Source organism: Anguilla rostrata, chromosome 9 (genome assembly GCF_018555375.3).
Source record: "Anguilla rostrata isolate EN2019 chromosome 9, ASM1855537v3, whole genome shotgun sequence".
Taxonomy (NCBI): domain Eukaryota; kingdom Metazoa; phylum Chordata; class Actinopteri; order Anguilliformes; family Anguillidae; genus Anguilla; species Anguilla rostrata.
Genome location: NC_057941.1, coordinates 54,615,750 through 54,638,277, shown reverse-complemented (window position 1 = coordinate 54,638,277; position 22,528 = coordinate 54,615,750). Strand labels below are relative to the sequence as shown.

The 22,528-nt window shown below is 39.0% G+C and overlaps 1 protein-coding gene and 1 long non-coding RNA gene across 3 annotated transcripts in view; one reads left to right on the top strand and one right to left on the bottom strand.

Moving 5' to 3' along the window:
• Positions 1-1,568: 1,568 nt before the first annotated feature.
• On the top strand, positions 1,569-12,642 carry LOC135264299 (uncharacterized). Of its 2 annotated transcripts, XR_010332657.1 has the most exons (4): positions 1,569-2,211; positions 9,956-10,003; positions 10,944-10,992; positions 11,711-12,642. It is a non-coding gene; the product is annotated as an uncharacterized LOC135264299 (long non-coding RNA). The 2 variants fall into 2 exon arrangements; XR_010332656.1 differs by lacking the exon at positions 11,711-12,642 and having other exon boundaries at positions 1,579-2,211; positions 10,944-11,325.
• A 4,226-nt stretch (positions 12,643-16,868) lies between these two features.
• Positions 16,869-22,528, bottom strand: part of LOC135264298 (protocadherin-1-like) — a 90,068-nt gene continuing 84,408 nt past the window's right edge. The window contains 1 exon segment of the mRNA XM_064353164.1: positions 16,869-20,648. Coding sequence (XP_064209234.1) covers positions 20,359-20,648 — 290 coding nt within the window. The 3' untranslated portion in view covers positions 16,869-20,358.

The window sequence follows — 22,528 nt, the reverse complement described above, 5'->3', positions numbered from 1 at the left end:
CTTACCATTTTGCAATGTCATGCAAACTTTGTAAACTCTAACCCTAACCCTAACCCAGCGTACCTGCAGTTCATGAAACATTCCACAGGGTGGCAGCAGAGGACCACTTATAAATGAATTGTTCCCATGTGATGACCGTTTGGCCGTGTAATAAGCCAGCGTACCTGCAGTTCATGAAACATTCCACAGGATGGCAGCAGAGGACCATTTATAAATGAATCGTTCCCATATCAAGAACGTATGGCCATGTAGAGCATGGCATGAAATGGCACGTCTTTTCTATTGTAAGGAATCCATATTAAGACAGCGATCGTGAGCCAAATGGCTGATATAACTACACTATGGGTCGATGGATCACTACAGCTTGTTCCCACTTGTATTGAAAGATAGAAATCTACATTAACAACGTGTTCCACAAACGTTCCACATATAGCTAGCGTCGCAGCTAACCAAAGTGCAATATTTGTAGTTAGCATAGCCTCACAGTCATAAATAATATTGTGGCGATCCTGACAAAGACTAACCTAGCTAGCTAGATAGCGGGGCTGCAAAGCAATGGGGGGGGGGGGGGTTGTATAAAATGTGTATTATTGTTGTAAATAGCCAAACTGTTCGCATGTACATAGCGCTGCTTAACTGTAAATAGCCTGTGGGGTTTCGTAGAGTAGTCTTGTAAATAATCATGTTCAAACGCACTTATGTATAACAACTGTAGCATGAATGAGTGTCTCTGTTAGCTTGTTGGCTAGCACCGAAGCACCAAACCGTTACCCTCAGTTCACCTGCTATTCTGTTGTAGTGAGTGACGTTGTTACAAAACACAGGGCCAAGTGACTTGAAAGAATTGAGAAAATATTGGGTAGCATTGCTTTGAAATACATCTTATGTATACAAACAGTGGCTGTGACAAAGCGTGCGCTGTCGTGTAAAGGCCAGTGTAAACGCAATAGAAACGCAGTTGAAATATGGCCAGTGTACCTACTCACGGATTTGACGGCCATCCAACGAGCCTTGATTAACAAAAGAATCAGCAAGTCTGTAGAATTAGAGCTCCCTAGGTCGCAACTTGTGTACCCTTCTGTCCTGCTCCGTTGTCTGTTATTTCGTGGAGATGCACTTTTAGTGTTCGTAAGGTTTATAAGGTATTTTCATAGGCTTATCTGAAGGCGGGAATCGTGTTCGCTGTTTTGCTAAGCTAGAACCGGAAAACTTGATTGTGGAGAATAGGAGCAGGCGCATATGTCCCAGCAGGCTTTGCATATGAGAAAATAACAACACTGTGAGAAAAATTAGGACGAAATGATGAAATTGCGTAGTTGAAACAATATGTTTTTAGCAGAATGGGCATGTAGGTGAAGGTTGACATGATCACAGAATATAGTCCGGAGTAAATAAAGTGACCATGATCGAGCTTAGTTTCCTTAATGCTATATATAATAGTCGGTGTAAACCACTACTCGTTAAGGTGGAGGGTTAAGTAACGTGTGAAATCAATCGCACTGTTGTGCTTCTCTCATGTTCAATAGTAGTGGTTATACTTATAGGTGAGTCATGATTTTAAATGTAATGTTTTAATGGGGAGTTGCAGAACGTACATACGTAGTCATTATTTGTATGTGGCTAGATAGAGAACTGGGCGAGGTAACATGAATCTAGAAACGTGGCGTTTGCTGAAGGTTTTGTACGGTAGCCAAGTGAAGAAATATAGTTAGTAGAAATTACACAGTGGCCGATTTAGTATCTCCAATTAACCTGTCTGCATGTCTTTGGGATTGAGGAAACCGGAGTACGCGGAGGAAACCAAGGTGGACACGGGGAAAACATGCAAACTCCGCACAGAGCTGAGATTCGATAACACGACCTTCTTACTGTGCGGCCACAGCGCTACCCACTGCGCCACCGTGCCACCGATTACAATGCTTGCTTGGCAAAGCTATCAAGAATGATCAAGGATGACGTGCCCCTAGCCTCATAGCTCCAGGCTAGCTCCAGTAAATAGGCTACTTGCACAACCGCTTCCTTCCCGTAATTCGTACTGCTCGGTTGTTTCCGGTTTATCAATGGCGACCTTCTACACCCGCTGTCAACAGGAGCTCCCAAAGATAAACATCACTCGCGTTCATAGGATTTTCAAAACGACTAAAGACTCAACCGGCAAATTGGAGAAAGGCTATTAATTATATGCCATGTTGTATATTCGTAACTACGAAGGTAAGAAAACTACTATTAACTGACTGACTAGCTAATGCTGATTAACGTCAAATACTAGCCTCCGTTGTAACCTACAAGGTCGCTAACATTAACTATCTGTCTTGGGTAATGTTGGGTAATGCTGTGTGCTTCATCTGCTGTTAATTCTCTACCTACAACATTGTAACATGCTTTCTTAACCGGCGTTATATATCAGCCTTAGCTGTCGTTCGAGTTTTTGGTTAACTACGTAGTCAAAACAAAATCCCCGTCCGATATTGCTTGTGTCGACAGTGCTGCGACGGAAACGACGATAGATTTAGCCAGTAGCCACATCTATTCAAAATGTAAACGAGTAAGGCGTTGTTCACAGTCGGGAAAAATTTTATGACCACGTTAGTCTTGTTGTTAGCCACTGCTATGCATAACACTTACTAGGTAGCTACCTAACGTTATTTGCTACGCGTAAAGTATCATGGATGTGTAAGATGTGTTCACGTAAGTAATACAGACATAACGCTAACGAGACTTTTGATTGCATCTGTTATTTTATTTATTCGGTGTCCAATAAAGACAGACTATCAGGGAGGTCGGCGTGAGAGCGTGACAGTCTGTGTACTTTCCAGTAATGCACGCATTCAGAAGGAGTCTGTTGCACACAGCTACAATTTCACTGAATCAACATGTCATATGGACGGAGTGTAGCACAGTGGGTAAGGAACTAGACCTGTAACCGAAAGGTCGGAGGTTCGATTCCGGGTAGGACACTGCCGTTGTACACTTGAGCAAGGTACTCAACCGAAATTGCTTCAGTATATATCCAGCTGTATAAATGGATACAATGTAAAAATGCTATGTAAAAAAAAAAAAAAAGTTGTGTAAGTTGCTCTGCATAAGAGCGTCTGCTAAATGCCTGTAATGTAATATGCACCATTTTAAAGAAGAATCTTGCCATCTAGGTCATTGAACTTTGTCAATGTGGTCCAGGGTGTGGGTGTTGCAAGCTTTATATTGTATTGTAGGTGTCAATGTGGTCCAGGGTGTGGGTGTTGCAAGTTTTATATTGTATTGTAGGTGTCTGTCACAGTTATTGCTTTATAAAATGTGTTGATAATCAGAATGATTGTTAACAGCCTGATTGTTGACAGGATGCAGGAGAGATGTGACCCCTGAGATCACAATTTTCTCTCTCTCTCTCTCTCTCTCTCTCTCTCTCTCTCTCACTCACTCTCTAATTCAAATTCAAATTCAAATGCTTTATTGGCATGACATCTTTAAAAATATATATTGCCAAAGCGTAGTGATAACAGTAATTAACTACACTAAGAATATATAATTAAGAAGAAAAAAGAAAACAAGCAGCAATAACAATAACAGCATAAATGATAGGAACATAATACTTATCTATTAAGTTAACCGAATTAAATTAATTGAAAAAAAAACATACATACATACATACGCACACACACACACATATATACATACACACACGTATACATATACATATACATGCAAACACATATGCATATATACATACACACATACATATGTTTGCAGGATGCTCACCCACTGTCCCTCAGGCTGTGACAGGCAAAAACGTATCTAGCTGCGAGTGAGGCTGTCGCTCCTTCTCCTAATAGGACTCGCAGCTTTTGGTCATTTGTTAGGGAGGGAAATTTGTTTAGGAATGTTGAATTCTGGATCTTATTAAAATATGTTTCCCTTATCTGTGAATATTTTTCACAATATAACAGGAAGTGCATCTCTGTCTGTACCTCTCCTGTCTTGCAGTGACCACATATACGTTCTTCTTTGGGTAGCCATGTTTTTTTGTGCCTTCCTTTTTCAATTGCTAAGGTGTGGTCACTGAGCCTGTACTTGGTCAGGATTTGTCTCTGCTTTGTATCTCTGACAGAGGAGAGGTACTCTGCCAAATTGTATTCTCTGTTTAGGGCCAAGTAGCAATTAAGTTTATTTTGTGTTTTGGTTTCATTATTCCAGTGTTCCAGATAGGCATCTTTTGTTTGTTTAATTATTTGGTTTATTCTAATTTCTGGTTTTAAAGCAGCGCTGGTCTGAGTTTGGTCAGTGTTTGGTTTTAGTTGGTTAGTGAGTCTCATGACCAGCTGACTGAGAGGACTCTTTTTGGGTTTCAGGTCTTGGTTTCTCAGGGCTTGAAATTGAATTGTGTCTTGGGGACTTGATTTGAGGTGCATCCAAAATTTAAGTGCTCTTTTTTTAATGTTAATTATCAATGGGTATCTGCCTAATTCTGCCCTGCATGCATTGGTGGGAGTTTTCCTTTGGATGTTTAGTATTGTTCTGCAAAATTCTGCATGCAAGGCCTCTATAAGATGCTTGTCCCACCTACTGTAGTTGTGATAACTGAGTGGACCACATACTTCATTTCCATATAAGGCAATTGGTTGGATTACACTGTCAAAGATTTTAAGCCAAATTCTAATTGGTATGTCTATTTTCTGAAATTTTCTTCTGATTGCATGAAAGGCTCTGCAGGCTTTTTCTTTTAGTGTATTCACTGCCAGACCAAAGTTTCCTGAGGCACTTCTTTTGAGCCCCAGGTAATCATAAAACAGGGAGTGCTCTAGTACGGTGTTTCCTAGAGTGAACACATGTCTGGTTTCCTGAGATCTGGGTTTCTTTTGGAATATCATTATTTTAGATTTTTTAAAGTTTACTGTCAGTGCCCAGTTCTGAGAGTATTGCACCAGTAAATCCAAATGTTTCCCTTGTTCTGTGGGTGACAGCAACACCAGGTCATCCGCATAGAGTAGGAATTTAACTTCCTTGTTGTTTAGGGTTAAGCCAGGGGTAGCAGATTGTTCCAACAGCACCGCTAACTCATTAATATAGATATTAAAGAGCGTTGGTGACAAGCTGCATCCCTGAAAAACACCTCGTCCTTGAGTGAAGAAATCTGTTCTTTTATTCCCAATTTTTACTCCACATTTATTATTGACATAAATAGATTTTATTATGTCATAAACTTTACCCCCTACACCACTTTGGAGAATTTTATAATATAGTCCTTCTTGCCAAATAGAATCAAAAGCCTTTTTAAAGTCTATAAAGCATGCAAAATTTTTATCTTTGCTTTTTTGGTGTAGGCTACATGTTGGTTAATTAGGGTATGCAGGGTGTAAACATGATCAGTTGTGCGATGTTTTGGTAGAAAGCCAATTTGTCCTTTGCTCAAGACATTGCAATTCATAAGGAAGGCTAGCATTCTGGCATTGATAATGCTGCAGAAAATCTTCCCCAGATTGCTGCTCACACAGATGCCTCGGTAGTTATTAGGGTCAAATTTGTCTCCACTCTTGAAAATTGGGGAAATAAGCCCCTGATTCCAGATATCAGGAAAGCAGCCAGCTTGGAAAACAAGATTGAATAATTTCAGCAGGGCCTGTTTCAGCTCAGGGGTGCTGTGTTTAAGCATCTCTGTCCTGATGCTGTCAGGTCCACAAGCTTTTCCAGGTTTTAGCTTTTTAATGTTGACTTCTAATTCTTTCATTGTAATTTGGTAATCAAGTGGGTTCTGATAGTTTTTAGTAGTTGCTTCAAGGATTTGCAACTTTTCTTGGATTTGTTTTTGTTCATAATTTAGATTATTAGGTGAAGTTTGCTCATAAAGTTTTTCAAAATGATTTTTCCAAATGTTGCAAGTTTGTAAGGACAAATTGTCTGGTTGTTTTTTGCTCAATTTGTTCCATTTTTTCCAGAACTGATTTTGATCAATGGAGTCTTCAATTTCTTGTAGTTTTTGATTATAATGTATCCTTTTCTTTTCCTTTTTGTACTCTCTTAGTTTTTCAACATAATTTTGTCGCATTTCTGTGTTGAGTGGCTGTCGGTGTTTTTGATTGGATAGCAGTCTTAATTCTTTCCTGATATTTCTGCAGTCCTCATCAAACCACTCTTCTTTTTTCAGTCTCTGTTTGGATGCAGAGCTGTTTTTGGTAAGGCCTGCTTTATTGGCTGATTTATGATATATATATTATTAATTTTTGTTACAGCTATATTTATGCCTAATTGGTTTTGCTGGAACTCTGTTGAGAGAAAGGTGTTAATAATGTTAGTAGTTTCAGGTGAACTGATTACACTTTTGAATTTGACTTCACTGTCAGGAGCCCATCGATATGACCTGTTTAATCTGTACAGTTTGCAGGGCTCAGACTCTGCTATTTGTTCTATAATTCTTTTTAGGTATACATTTATCTGACAGTGATCTGTTAGTGGTGTTTGTGGTCTGACAGTGAATGCACTAATATCGGAGGGGTCCATGTCAGTAATGGCATAGTCAACTACACTACTCCCAAGAGCTGAACAATATGTGAACCTCCCTTAAGTGTCCCCTTTGATCCTGCGATTAAGCATGTATAGACCTAGGGAGCGACAGAGATGCACCAACTCTTTCCCATTTTTGTTACAAATATGGTCAGGATTATTTCTGGGAATAACGGTAGGAGTGAAGTATAGAGAGGACTGTCTGAAGATATGGCTATTTCCAGTAGAATCTACTATGTCAGGTTCAGATCCTGTTCTGGCATTCAAATCTCCGATCAATAGAACATGGGCCTGGTAATGTGTGATCTCTTTATGAAGATTTTCAAAAAAGTTTTCATTGTCGTATGGTGACTCTAAAGGGGGAATGTAGGCCGCACATATATATATAAGTCATTATCACATTTGATAATATTTTTATTTAATTTTAGCCAGATGTGTGTTATTGCCTTTTTAATTTGTTCTAATTGGGTTGACATCATCTCTGTACCATATGATAATCCCACCTGAATCCCTGCCGTGACTTATGTTTTTCTGTTTGAGGGATGACAATAAAATTTCTTCATAGCCTGGGGGACAGTGAGTATCAGCATCATCTCGACACCATGTCTCCAGCAATATTATAATATCATGTCCTGAAATGCATGAGATTAATTCTGGGTTTGTGCTCTTCAGTCCAAAAACCGAAGAATACAAACCCTGAATATTCCAAGAATTATTGAGAGAGATTTCATTAACAATTGATTATGTAGATTTCTGTACAGTGACAAGTAGAACAATTTGATCAATGTGTTTTCAAGCAATTTATTTAGTAAAGCAAATTTTATTTATTTATTTATTTATTTATTTTCAACCAAGAATCCTACAGATGAGCTGTAGCAACTGTTTCACCTCTCCAATGTTTGAGTGGTTTGATACTACCTGAGCATAGGTAGGCTGGCACTCAGGGGGTAGCTGGGCTCCGCTGGGCTGGGTTCTGTTGGGCTGGCCTCTGCTGAGCTGGGTTCTGCTGAGCTGGGTTCTGCTGGGCTGGGCTCCGCTGTGCTGGGTTCTGCTGGGCCATGTTCCGCTGGGTTGGGTTCTGCTGGGCTGGGTTCCGCTGGGCTGGGATTCACTGGGTTGGCCTCTTCCTGGCGGGATTCTTCTCTCCTTTGATGGGTGTGGCATGTGCTGTCGTCTCTGGTGGGGCTGTGCTGTCCCTCTAGTGCAGGGGTGGCCAACTCCGGTCCTGGGGAGCCGCAGGGTCTGCGGGTTTTTGTTTTGACCTTAAATACAACAACCACTTACACAAAATAAACCAGGTGAGGTGAGTTAACTATGTAATCAACTGCTTTAATTGATCAATTAAGTGCCAAGTAAAAACAAAAGCCAGCAGACCCTGCGGCTCTCCAGGACCTGGGTTGGCCACCCCTGCTCTAGTGAGATGTGGAGCTGAAGGACTTCTGTCAGTTGCTGCCTCTCTCAGGTCTTCTGCGGAGATCCATACACTGTCACGGCCGAGGTGGACATGGTCGTATAAGTGCTCATGTGAGTTGGGTGATGCGCGATGTTTATGTTGGTAATTATGTTGAATGGGAAGTCGGTCCGTGGCAGCAATGTGGAAATGGTGATTTTTGCCCTTGGGAATTCTCTTTGTGCTTTTTTAACCACCTTAATCACTGCTTCTGGTACATTCTGCCCCTTGTGACGCAAGTCATTTGTACCTGTGTGGATTATGATGTTGTCAGGATCTCCCAGGCGTTCATGACAGAGTAGTTGGAGTGCACTGTCTGTGTGGGGGCACCAGAACTTTCCAACGCTGTGATGGGGGAACAGCTGCCTGTGGTTGAGGAATTTGCCGTTGGAATCAATAAGTATTGCAGTTTTAGGGGGCTGTTGATGGCGTGTTTGTCTCTGTTCTTCTGTAACTGGCTGTGCATTGGCCGGGGCTGTCTGTGAGGCTGGAAGAGCAGTGTTGTCCTGTGGAGGGCTGGGGGGACTGGGGTCCTCATTAATGTCTAGGCTGGTCTGTGGTTCTGTCTGGCTATTGGTCTCCGTCTGTGAGCCTGTGTCTGTGGTCTGGCTGTGCGGGGACTGCTCTGCTGCTGTTATACTATGCACCTGCTCCCTCAGATGGAGTATGTGTAAGTCTTTGTGCTGCAGCTCCTCTCTCACTTTAAGCAGGTCATGTCTGAGAGCCTTGTTTGCTTTATGAAGCTCAGTCACATTTTCTCCTAACTGTCTAATTGTTGTTTTGGTTTCCTCTTTAAATAGCCTCATGTCATCTCTTAGCTGTTCAATAATGTCCATCTCTGATAATTTGTTCTCTCTGAATTCAGTAATCTCCACTTCTAGAAGGGAGAGGCACTCCTGAATGCGCTGCACTGACGCTGGTGTCCTGAGTGTCGGTGGGCTGCAGTGGGCTCTGTGTGCGCTAGAGCAGGCTGGCAGAGGGGCTCTACAGGCTGTGTGCACAGGGGAGACTGGAGCAGTGGTTTCAGCAGCTGAAACATTTAGGGAAGCCAATGCACCTGCTGCTGTTTTAGTGGCCTTTTTGCCGTTACCAAGAGTGTTTAGGCGATCAAATCTTTTTTCAAAATCCTCTAATTTAGTTATTGATCCCTGAACCATTACAGTGCCCGTATTATAGAAATTTATGTTAAATTTGGGTACAGTGTCCATATATAGCTGACGAATTGATTTGTTGCCACTCATTTTCATTTGCCTGTAGTCTTCATGAAGGGCAGAATGCCAGGCCTCTGGGTGCTCAGTATAGAATAGCAGGTCTGTTAGAGTTTCTTTGTTGCCTTGCAGTTTATAATCTGCTCTCAGTGTTTCTGGGTAATCTTTTAGCAGTTTGCTCCTGTACTTTTTTTTCCCTGCCTCACTTGTGATGTCATCAGGGTAGTGGATTGCTGAACAACGTAAGCTCCTCCCACTATGCTGCTGTTGAAATGTATCCATTTTCCCACTCTTTCCCAACTGAAAAAAAAAATGCCGGTTGCTGTGCTCTGCTGTCAGTTACTGGTGCAGAGCTGAAGGGCCTACTTTGCCGATGTGAATTAGCTGTAAAGTTTTGGGTTTTTGATAAATTATATAAGTGTCCTACCTTCCAAATCTTCTTTATTCAGTTCCCTTATCCTTCCAGATTCTTGCTCAATGTCCTTTTCCCTGGTTATATTGGTTTTGATCTTATTCTTCCAGCTTGTTTATGCTAGTTTTAATAGCAGGCTAACTACTTTGTTAGCATACTCTGCTTACTGTCTCCTCACCAAATGAAAATTGTTGTTTTATTATTTATTTATATTTTTGGTGTATCAAAATTTTGCTCACCTTCTTCCTGGTCTCTTTAGCTTTAATATAAGGTTATACTTGTCATTGTACACAATCGATAATTAATAAAATCACTGGTTGTAGTAAGCACTCATAATTTTGCTTCTCTCTCTCTCTCTCTCTCTCTCTCTCTCTCTCTCTCTCTCTGCAGCAATCCGCCAGACCGTCTCCAGATCTCTTGTGGCAGGCTACCAGAAATGTGAGCCGCCCTCACATTTTCTCATTTTTTTGTCATTCTGTATCTGTCTGTGTTTTTTGCTGGACCCGGAGCCCGCCCTCGCTACCAGAAGTCTTACTGTTAAAAATGCTGTCTTCACTTTTATATACAATAAAAAAGAAAATGACCTAAATCAGCTTCAGGCTCACTGTTTGTACTGGTCTTTTACTCTGCTTGCTTTTTCTTTTCCAACCAGCCTTTGACTAAAGGTAGACTTAACATTCCTGATTTACTTTTCTGTTAGTTTGCTTTTTTTTCTCTATGATAGCACCTGATGTGTCAGATCTGGGTCGATCCTCAGAGCGCACGTTACTTTGGCAGAAAAAAAATAATTTAATCGTGCTTCGCCCTGCTGTAATCAATGGTCATGTGAAAACATGTATACCGGTATAATTACCTGTGCCCAGATATGCATTTTAATGCATACATTCACATGCTGTGAAATATTCTCATTTATTTATACTCATCCCTGAGAAATTATAATATAATGAATGATTAACTCTTCAAGTAGGCAAGTTTAATTAGATTCTTAGAGATTAAAACTGTTAGAATGCTCATCTGAAGTGCACGTGTAACTACCTGATCTATGCAAATAGCAACTTTCTATGGGCTATAAGCCTGCGTTATGATTTGTTTTTATAGTTGTTGCTATTTGAATTACCTGTTTTTAATTTGTGTTTTATGAACATATTGTTTTTGCCACTCTGTTTTTAAAATATGTTTTTATTACATCTGCTTTCCCCCCATTCATATTGGGATATTGAATCATGCTACAGTTTATATGTCTTATCCTTACAGCTCAGGACTCACTGAGATGGAAGAAACCTGGTTTTTGAATGTGTATAAATGTGTTACTGAAGGTGTGTTGGGTAGGGGGTGCGATGCCTGTCTCAGTGACCCAGCGTTCCTTCTCTCCCTGCAGGAGGAGGTTTAATGTGCTTCGACAGAAACCGGATCTCTTCAGAGGAGAGGTATACCTAAGAGAAAAGTGCGTGGGGGCGGGTGGGGGGCGGCAAGGTGCGCCCGAATACCCCTGTACCCCTCTTCGGTTCCGTCACGATCGCCCTGTACCCCTCTTCGGTTCTGTCACGATTGCCCTGTACCCCTCCTCAGTTCTGTCACAATCCACTGTACCCCTCTTCAGTTCTGTCGTGATTCCCCTGTACCCCTCTTCAGTTCCGTTACGATCGCCCTGTTCCCCTCATCAGTCCCATCACAATCCCCTGTACCCCTCTTCAGTTCCATGACAATTGCCCTCTGCCCTGTATTCAAGATAATAAATGACCACTGAATCTTGAAACAAATGTGTATTATTTACGTGTGAAATAGGACGGAGTGTGGCACAGTGAGTAAGGAACTGGGCTTGTAACCAAAAGGGTAAGGACACTGCCATTGTACCCTTGAGCAAGGTACTTAACCTGCATTGCTTCAGTATATATCCAGCTGTTTAAATGGATACAATGTAAAGTGCTATGTAAAAAGTTGTGTAAGTCGCTCTGGATAAGAGCGTCTGCTAAATGCCTGTAATGTAATGTAATGTAATGAAACCTATGGCAGGATTGTATATGTATTCCATATTTAATCACAAATATTCAGTGTGTAACATTTTAATTGTTGTATTGGCATGCCTTTGGGATATTGTTCCCTATCTTGTTGCTAACCAACAGGACGGCCCCTGTCTACTTGCAGGACATGATTCGATTCTATACACCTGCTCGACCACTCCGCTCTGCAGCAGCTGGGTGCCTTGTACCCTCTCCCACCCGAGTAAAGGGATCACAGAGCATCTCCACCCTAGCTCCTTAGTGGTGGAACAAATTCCCTGTCCCTCTTCAAACCTCTCGCTCTATACCCATCTTCCGGCTCGGTCTGAAGATTCATCTCTTCAGACTATACCTGGACTAACTGCCACCACTCTGTGAATCATTTCACTTTAAATCCCCCTTTCATGCTACTCATGTTACATGTACCCCCATTCCAGCACTTTTTGTAATTTGTATTTTAGTCCTAATATTGTAGCTTGTTTTTCTCCCTAGTTTGCCTTGACATAAGCTTGGTCAGAATAATGTTCACTGCATGAACTGAACTGTGTTCTTGGCTATAAATAACGGTACAAAATGAGTATTGTACCTTATTGAACCTGTGTTTTGTGCTTGTCATTGGACCATGATATGCACTTTTGTATGGCGCTTAGGATAAAAGCATCTGCTAAATAAATGTTAAATGTGAATGATTTCCAATCCATCGGTACCAGAAAAAGCATTTTGAATTTTTAGGTGGAAATACTTTATTGATCATAAAATTGTTAAAACACATTGTAATTGATTTATTTCATCACAGCTGTATTATAAACATGATTTCTGATTCATCGGTACCAAAAAAAATGCATTTCGGAACGGGTGCCGCTTTTGACCCTTTTTGGACATAAGACTATAGTCTTATGTATTTTGCCATTTTCCATGAAAACACATTATTGATCATAAAATTGTTAAAACACATTGTAGTTGATTTATTTCATCACAGCTGTATTATAAACATGATTTCTGATTCATCGGTACCAAAAAAAATGCATTTCGGAACGGGGGCCGCTTTTGACCCTTTTTGGACATAAGACTATAGTCTTATGTATTTGCCATTTTCCATAAAACACATTATTGATCATAAAATTTTAAAACACATGTAATTCATTTATTTCATCCACAGCTGTATTATAAACAGATTTCCTATCCATCTGTACCAAAAAAAGCATTTAGATTTTTTAGGTGAAAACTTTATTGATCATAAAATTGTTAAAACACATTGTAATTCATTTATTTCATCACAGCTGTATTATAAACATGATTTCTGATTCATCGGTACCAAAAAAATGCATTTTGGAACGGGTGCGCTTTTGACCTTTTTGGACATAGACTATAGTCTTATGTATTTTGCCATTTTCCATGAAAACACATTATGATCATAATTGTTAAAACACATTGTAATTGATTTATTTCATCACAGCTGTATTATAAACATGATTTCTGATTCATCGGTACCAAAAAAAATGCATTTCGGAACGGGTGCCCTTTTGACCCTTTTTGGACATAAGACTATAGTCTTATGTATTTTGCCATTTTCCATGAAACACATTATTGATCATAAAATTGTTAAAACACATTAATTCATTATTTCACACAGCTGTATTATAACATGATTTCCTATCTCTGTACCAAAAAAAAAGCATTTAGATTTTTTAGGTGGAAATACTTATGATCATAAAATGTTAAACACATGTAATTATTTATTCATCACAGCTGTATTATAAACATGATTTCTGATTCATCGGTACCAAAAAAAATGCATTTCGGAACGGGTGCCGCTTTTGACCCTTTTTGGACATAAGACTATAGTCTTATGTATTTTGCCATTTTCCATGAAAACACATTATTGATCATAAAATTGTTAAAACACATTGTAATTGATTTATTTAATCACAGCTGTATTATAAACATGATTTCCTATCCATCGGTACCAAAAAAAATGCATTTCGGAACGGGTGCCGCTTTTGACCCTTTTTGGACATAAGACTATAGTCTTATGTATTTTGCCATTTTCCATGAAAACACATTATTGATCATAAAATTGTTAAAACACATTGTAATTCATTTATTTCATCACAGCTGTATTATAAACATGATTTCTGATTCATCGGTACCAAAAAAAATGCATTTCGGAACGGGTGCCGCTTTTGACCCTTTTTGGACATAAGACTATAGTCTTATGTATTTTGCCATTTTCCATGAAAACACATTAATGATCATACAATTCTTGAAACACATTATAATTCATTTATTTCACCACAGCTGTATTATAAACATGATTTCCTATCCATCTGTACCAAATAAAAGCATTTATATTTTTTAGGTGGAAATTCTTTATTGATCATAAAATTGTTAAAACACATTGTAATTGATTTATTTCATCACAGCTGTATTATAAACATGATTTCTGATTCATCGGTACCAAAAAAAATGCATTTCGGAACGGGTGCCGCTTTTGACCCTTTTTGGACATAAGACTATAGTCTTATGTATTTTGCCATTTTCCATGAAAACACATTATTGATCATAAAATTGTTAAAACACATTGTAATTCATTTATTTCATCACAGCTGTATTATAAACATGATTTCTGATTCATCGGTACCAAAAAAAATGCATTTCGGAACGGGTGCCGCTGTTGACCATTTTTTACATAAGACTATAGTCTTATGTATTTTGTCATTTTCCCTGAAAACACATTATTGATCATAAAATTATTAAAATACATAATTTATTTCACCACATGGGTATTATAAACATGATTTCTATCATCGTACCAAAAAAATGCATTTATACTTTTTGACTGTGGAAATAAACTTATTGATCATAAAATTGTTCAAACACATTGTAATTCATTTATTTCATCACAGCTGTATTATAAACATGATTTCTGATTCATCGGTACCAAAAAAATGCATTTTGGAACGGGTGCCGCTTTTGACCCTTTTTGGACATAAGACTATAGTCTTATGTATTTTCCCATTTTCCATGAAAACACATTATTCATCATAAAATTGTTCAAACACATTGTAATTCATTTATTTCATCACAGCTGTATTATAAACATGATTTCCTATCCATCTGTACCAAAAAAAAAGCATTTAGATTTTTTAGGTGGAAATACTTTATTGATCATAAAATTGTTAAAACACATTGTAATTCATTTATTTCATCACAGCTGTATTATAAACATGATTTCTGATTCATCGGTACCAAAAAATATGCATTTCGGAACGGGTGCCGCTTTTGACCCTTTTTGGACATAAGACTATAGTCTTATGTATTTTCCCATTTTCCATGAAAACACATTATTCATCATAAAATTGTTCAAACACATTGTAATTCATTTATTTCATCACAGCTGTATTATAAACATGATTTCTGATTCATCGGTACCAAAAAAATGCATTTTGGAACGGGTGCCGCTTTTGACCCTTTTTGGACATAAGACTATAGTCTTATGTATTTTGCCATTTTCCATGAAAACACATTATTGATCATAAAATTGTTAAAACACATTGTAATTCATTTATTTCATCACAGCTGTATTATAAACATGATTTCCTATCCATCTGTACCAAAAAAAAGCATTTAATTTTTAGGGGGAAATACTTTATTGATCATAAAATTGTTAAAACACTTGTAATTATTTATTCATCACAGCTGTATTATAAACATGATTTCTTTTTCATCTGTACCAAAAAAAGGCATTTCGGAACGGGTGCACTTGACCTTTTTGGATAACATATCTATGTTTTTGCATCCATGAAACACTTATATATAAATTTAAAATGTATTTTTTTCATCACACTTTTTCATGTCCATGTAAAAAAAAGCATTTATGATTTTTAGGTGAAATGTCTTTATGATCATAAAATTGTTAAAACACATTGTAATTGATTTATTTCATCACAGCTGTATTATAAACATGATTTCTGATTCATCGGTACCAAAAAAAATGCATTTCGGAACGGGTGCCTCTTTTGACCCTTTTTGGACATAAGACTATAGTCTCATGTATTTTGCCATTTTCCATGAAAACACATTAATGATCATACAATTCTTGCATCACATTATATTTCATTTATTTCAACATGTTTTCCTATTCATCTGTACCAAAAAAAGGCATTCTGAATTTTTAATTGAAAACACTTAATTGATCATGATTGTTAATACACAATTAGCATTTTCTTTTAAAAAAAATTATTTTTCTGCGTTAGTTTTAGGACTAAGGTTTTATTTTTCATTTAGGGTTGAGGGTGACCTATGGTTTTATTTATTAGTGTAAGATTTAGGATTTTCTAATTAAAGTTAAGGCTGACCTAGGGTTTTAATAATGGTTAGGGTTAGGGTTAGAGTATTATGTGTTTTTACTTATGGTTTGGATTATAGTTCTGGTTTTATTATTGTTATTAACGGGTTGTAGTTTTATTTCGGGTTGAGGCTGACCTTGGGTTTTATTTTTTTATATATAGTTTAGACTGACCTAGGGTTTTATTTTTTATTTCAGTTTGAGACTGACCCAGGGTTTTATTTTTTATTAAGGGTTGAGGCTGACCTCAGGTATTAAAAAAAAAAAAAAAGGGTTCATGGTTACTTTTTTTAGATTATGGTTGAGGCAGTCCTTTGGTTTTATATTTATTTATGGTTGAGGCTGACCTAGGGTTTTATTTTTTTATTTTTTTTGAACACTGACACATTTATAAAGCAAATTCACATTTAAAATGTGTCAGTGTTCAAAAATTTTTTTTAAATTAATTATACCAAAAACAAGACAAATGTGGGTGTGAAAGTCAACATTATCAGTAGTGTAGGTGAGTGGAAGTGTGAAAGGTATGCTGCAGCAATGCTGTATGGTGTAAAACCAAAAACACAGTCCACACCAAAACAGAAACCAAACAGTGGTGAGAGAGCTCTCCCTCAAACTGGAGACAGTAATCTTAATCTCTCTGGGAGCCCTGAACACGTGCTCCCAATTGCATCAATGACCCTCTGCGACCCTCTGCTCTGCTCTTCAGGCACCTGTGAACAATACCACAACGTAATAAAAACATAAGCTTTTATAAGTGAAGTGGAATAAATGCAAAAATTTTGAAAATGTCATTTTTTGATTTGGATGGATATATAAGAAGAGCCATTTACAATCAGTTTAACAATAATAGCATTGCAGAGTTAATTCAGCATGCAATAAGCTGAGAATAATCATGAGAGCATGGATGAGTATTATTTCAGGCGGTTATTTAAAAGAGAAAGAGACATCAATACAGTTATTTATTTTTCAGAACATATTTTATTATGAAGCTTTAAAATAGAAGACTAATTACAATGGATTCTCTCAACATGCAAATACTTCAACAAAACGAAACGTATAAGAATAAAACAAGCATTGTATAATCAACCTAGCTTCTCAGTTTTAAAACATGTGGAATCCAAATAAAGCATTGAACCCTTGAAGGAAAAGAAGCTAGGGAATCACTACAGCACAGTGACACCAAAGAAACCCATTCAACCCAATAATGCCCCTAGCTTAAGTAGTTTACAATGTCTATAACCATTACATTTTTTAAACAGTAAGTTTTAAAGCACACTTGCAGATACAGAAAACTGTGCAAAAACATGGCATTACAAGTATATTTCTGTACAAATATAACCAACATTTAGGCAAACAATTTTACTTTCTGAAAAGACACTTTAAAGGCAGTGTATTTCTGTAATTCAGGCGAACAATGACATCCATTACTTCCCACAGTAAAGAAGCTCTAACCATAAATCATCAGTAATCACTCAGAGACAACAGTAACACTTTATTGATTATTTGTGATCCATGAAAACCCTCACAATATGAGCACAGGAGATGATTAGTATTTTAAGCTGTTCTTGGAACCTTACACTCCGAGCGGTCATATTATATATAAAATGAAAACATTTTAGTTTTCAGTTTCATTCATGTGTTCAGGGGTGATAAAAACTTTGAATGATGGATTCCACTTATTTTTCCTGTTGCTCCATTATTTTTCTGTAGTATCAGAGAAGATGGCCTACACCAGCATGTAAATGTGAGAAAGTAATTTCTATCTGATATGGTAATTATACACTGAACAACACATTCAAAATTTGCAATTTATGATGTAATATGCATGTTCAGACAAGAATAAACCCGATTAATGAAATACAATTTCAGAAATGTACTTCAAACTAAAGCTCCATAATCTAATTATGCTCAGGTCTGTCAGTGATGATCTCCCACAGAAGAAATTTTGCTGAAGAGATAAGTTATAGAACGGGAGAACAATTAGCAGGAGCACGCTGACTCTCACACACAGAGAGCTACAGCACTCCTAATGAGGTTTTCCTCTGATCTTGAAAAATTGCCTGGGATGCTCAAATCAGCTGCGATACAGTTTAGTGAATGCCCAGCTTTAACAACTGTCACAGACTGCTCATAAAAGTAGAACATAGAAAGGTGAAGTAACCTTCTACCTAACCACCTTCTTTGTGCTGCTACCTTCAAACATGCTGCTGATTTATCAAAGCCTTTCATGTCACCAGTGCTGAGAGGGCCTGTAATGTTGGGTCATGTGACTGAGGGCCTGTAGTGTTGGGTCATGTGATTGAGAGTGCCTGTAGTATTGGGTCATGTCAATCTCTACTTTTCGCACATTTATCATAGTGAATGTAATAGAAGTTTCAGATGTAGGACTGCAAAAATGTAGGAAGAGAGAATATAAAATATATATATATATATATATATCTATGAGCCATTAGATTAGATGAATCATCAAGACTGATAACAATTACTGCTTAATTACATCCATTATTTAATACCTGAAGACGTCAGGTGTAGCAGGTCCAGCATGTCAGCTGTTACTGGAGTTAATAGAAACTGCCAGCATCTGTGGGTACAGCTGAGAGCGAGAAAGTGTTCTCAACATGCATAACATTTTTGACATGACTGAGACAATGATGCTCTTTCAGATGTGAATACAATGGTTCTTCAGAACTCTGAAATATCAAAATGCACTGTGTTCATTGAATTATTATTGATTGGAAATGTTATGTCGCCTTGTAAAAAAAAAAAGTTACTGGCACGGTGAAGCTATAGACTTTCACTTGACTGAACCGATAATCAAACTAGCGGAAAAAGGCATGCCATTAGAACAGTCATTATTTCTGTCTACATTAGCTGTCTGAACAATATATCTCATTTCAGCGATCAGCTCCAAGAGCAGTATGCTATTTGTGAAGCTGAGAGGCAGTGATTATGAGGACTGAATCATCCACCATCTTCTGATCCGGTGTCACCAAGGACTGAATGCAAATCCACCCTGGTCCCAAAACTATGCAGCAGTTAATCCAGTGCTTCTGTCAATGAAAACACCTCTTAAACACAGCACTACCATCATACAAGTGGCAGTCCGCTCTCACCTGCTGCTGAAGGTAACACCCCTTCCTGCTGGAACTCTCGGGGTGCTGCCCCTTGCTCCCCGCAAGTAAGTGACTGAGAAGTATTGATGCTTGTGACTGAGGGTCAGATGCTAACTCTGTGACACACCTTTTTAAAGGCATATTACAACATTAATGCACTGTGGTTTGGCTTCATTTTCTACTGCTTTTGGATGCTAGAATACTTCATATGGCACATTAGAAACATGTTGCAATAAACTGTTGTCTAACTGAAGCAGGTATCAGCAGCTTTAATGAATTTTGCAATATTTTATACACATTATTATTATTATTATTATACTGTTATGGGAAGGGCACTGACAATTGTTATGTCAGTTACTCTGTGGTTTCTCAAGTATGCCAGCTCATCATTAAGGAACAATAGCACCTCTGGGTATTTGAGAGTCTGTGGCAGCCCCTAACTCTGGACGTGTGCCTTTGCATTACAGTCTGGGGGGGGGGGGGGTTTCCAACTAAAAAAAACAGAGCTTGAGAGCCAGGAGGATACATTTAGAGCACAGTCATGGTGTGGTCAGTTTGCAGGTCAGGGTTCCTCTTCAGGGAGGGGACAGTGTACTTCGCAGCCACAGTGATTTAGACTGTGTATAACCTATAACTAAGCACAATGTGTTCTTTCTTTTTTGGCTTTTTTTGTTTTTACAAAACGTGAGACTTCCACAGAACAAAGACTAAACATTACAAAAGAACCCCTCCTAAGCTGTTCTAAAGTATCACGCTAAAATGACCTTCAACCAGGCCCTGTTACCAGTGCATGTGCCGCAGAACTCTCTACTCAAACTAATGAATTCTGGCTGTTTTCTTCCAGTAACAACAACAATTCTTTATCACTGTAAAACAACTACAACAAAATGCCCCAAATGTGAAGCTCCTAACAGCCAAAGGGAAAGCACTGAAGCCCGACAGACATATGCACACCATTAAAATGTATTTACACCGCTGTACAGTAAAGTCTGCTTAGTGTGATTTATTAATATTAATAACTATTTCCTCTTGTGCAGAACGACTGTCATCAGTGGGATTTATTTGGAGCTGGATAAGATATGGATTCTGGCAGGACTGGTGGATTACCTTTACAACATTCCACAGGCTTCCAGAACAGGCCAGGAATGTTGTGATGTATCTTTCAGTCTTACACCAATGCATTGCAGGAAACAATAAAAAAAGGGAAAAAAAAAAAACAGTTAATTGTATCATCATAAATCAATGAGCTGCTGCTTACATTCCTGTAGGGCTGAATCCGTTTCATGTACTTAAACCTTCTGGGTGGTTCAGTGAGGGGCATTTGTGTGCTCCTCACAGGTAGATCTCTCTTTTGGAGGTGTGACGGGCAGGTGTGTCCTTGCGGAAGGCACCGTGGGAGGCCGGAGGCCCAGTGCACTGTTCCTCCTCGCTCCCCGGACGCCCATTGGCCAGCTGTCCTGCTCTCTCCTGGTAAGGCACGAATGTAGAGAGCTTTGGGGCACTCTTGGTCTTGCGTGTCGGGGACGACTGACCTGGCATCCAACAGGTGTCTGAATGACCAAATTCAGTGCATTCTGGAGTGCAGTTCCCCGTCATGGTAACGTCAGGGAGAGACCGTACATCTGTACAAAGAAACACCGCACAGTGGATTTATCATGCTGTTTCCATGGAAACCAGACACCTCCACAGAAACCTTGCACTTGTCTTCAAGGGAGTGAAGAGCTGTCAGTCATAATTTTTAATTTAATTTAATGACAGCCTATTTATGCATTCCAGTAATGGCAAGTAATGGCACTGACAACTGGGACATGTAGGACTCAATTCAACCTTAAGACAGAGGTACACGGGCACCTAAACAGCAGTTAAAGGGATCCACCATGTGCTAGCTTCAAGACACTTACATTCAAGAACAACATCATTTAGGATAAGGGAATAAAACTGACAGATTCACTTCTACTCGGTTTAAAATATAATCACAAAATATGTTCTTGTGTTCATTGGCTGATAAGATTATCAGCCGTAAACCTACAAACCACTCCCAGGGCTCATTTTAAAATTTGCAATAAAGCCAAAAGTACTGAGTATAAATCCAAGAAAGTTATAGTTATCTTATACAATACATTTGTTAGACCACATGCTAGCAAAAATGTCAATATCCTTAACATTTGCACACAGATATGCACGCCCACGCAGGCAAAGTTAATTCTTTGACTGTGCCAGATTCTTTCCAGTTCCCTTGTATGGTTAGATTTGCTAAAGGGTTACTGGCAGGTGCCGCTAACCCCTTGTGCATCTGACATATCTGCCTTCGTTACACCTGACAATTTCATGCAGTACACGGTCGTGGCTTTCGGAATGTGAAACGCCCCCGCGACCTTTCAAAGGTTGATGACTTTTCTTTTGGAGGGGGTTTCACACTGTGAAGCTTATTTAGATGATCTAGTTGTCTATTCTTCCTATTAGATGGAACATGTAAAAACCCTGGGAATTGTGTTCGATCGTCTGAGTGCAGACTCTTTAACCCTTTATTTGGCAAAATGTTAATTCGGAAAGCCACGGTCACATATCTCGGAGGAGGTTAGGGTTCAACGCGTTGCCAGTGCCCACCACTAAGCGGGAACGTCATAGTTTTCTGGGCATGGCGGGTTACCGCAATTTTTGTAACAATTTTTCTACTGTGGTCTCTCCCCTTACAAGCTTGCTCAGTCCACCTTGTGCCTTTGTCGGGTCCCCCGCGTGTCAACAGGCTTGGCGTAAGGCGTCTTTAGCGCTCTGTGCTTGCTGCCCCAGACTTTCTTACATTAACTGAGGGATCAGTGCCTCCGGTGCTGGGGTGCTTCTGCAGAGATATCAATGGATCGCCATCCATATGCATTGTCCTGAGTTTAACAAGTCAGGTAACTTTCCCCATTGAACAGAGAACTAGCATTGCTACTGGCCTCAGTTTTTAGACGTGGGTCTAGCTCTCTACCTGTTACGGTGTTCACCGACCATAATCCGTTGGCCCGCATGCGCAACAATAACCAACGATTGATGAGGTGGTCCTTGTTGGTTCAAAATTACCATCGGAATAAAAGCACAAGAAGGGGTCAGAAAATGTGTTAGCGGATGCCCTGTCGCGCACTTAATTTTTAAATTGTATTTATTGTAATTAGCATTACTAGGGTGTTACGTGCCAGGTTTTTGTTCTCTCCCCGTCTCATTATTCTGTAAAGTCTGTGCTACAGGTCACTCCGCAATTGGTGAGGCAGAGGAAGCGTAGTTTTTCCCCCAATCCTCTTCTGCGGACATCGCTTGGCGGCGAATGTGGACCCGACCCACACCTGTATAAGACCGTATTGTCAGTTACCTGAGAGTGACTTAGATTTGAATTTTGGTTCACCTTTGTATTGACTTTGTGCTGTTGTGACTTTGTGCCGTTTTGACTTCTTGCTCGTATTTTTTTTTAATAGACTTTGAGTTTGGGTTTGCGTCCCTGGTTTGGTTGCTGGTTTTTGTTGGG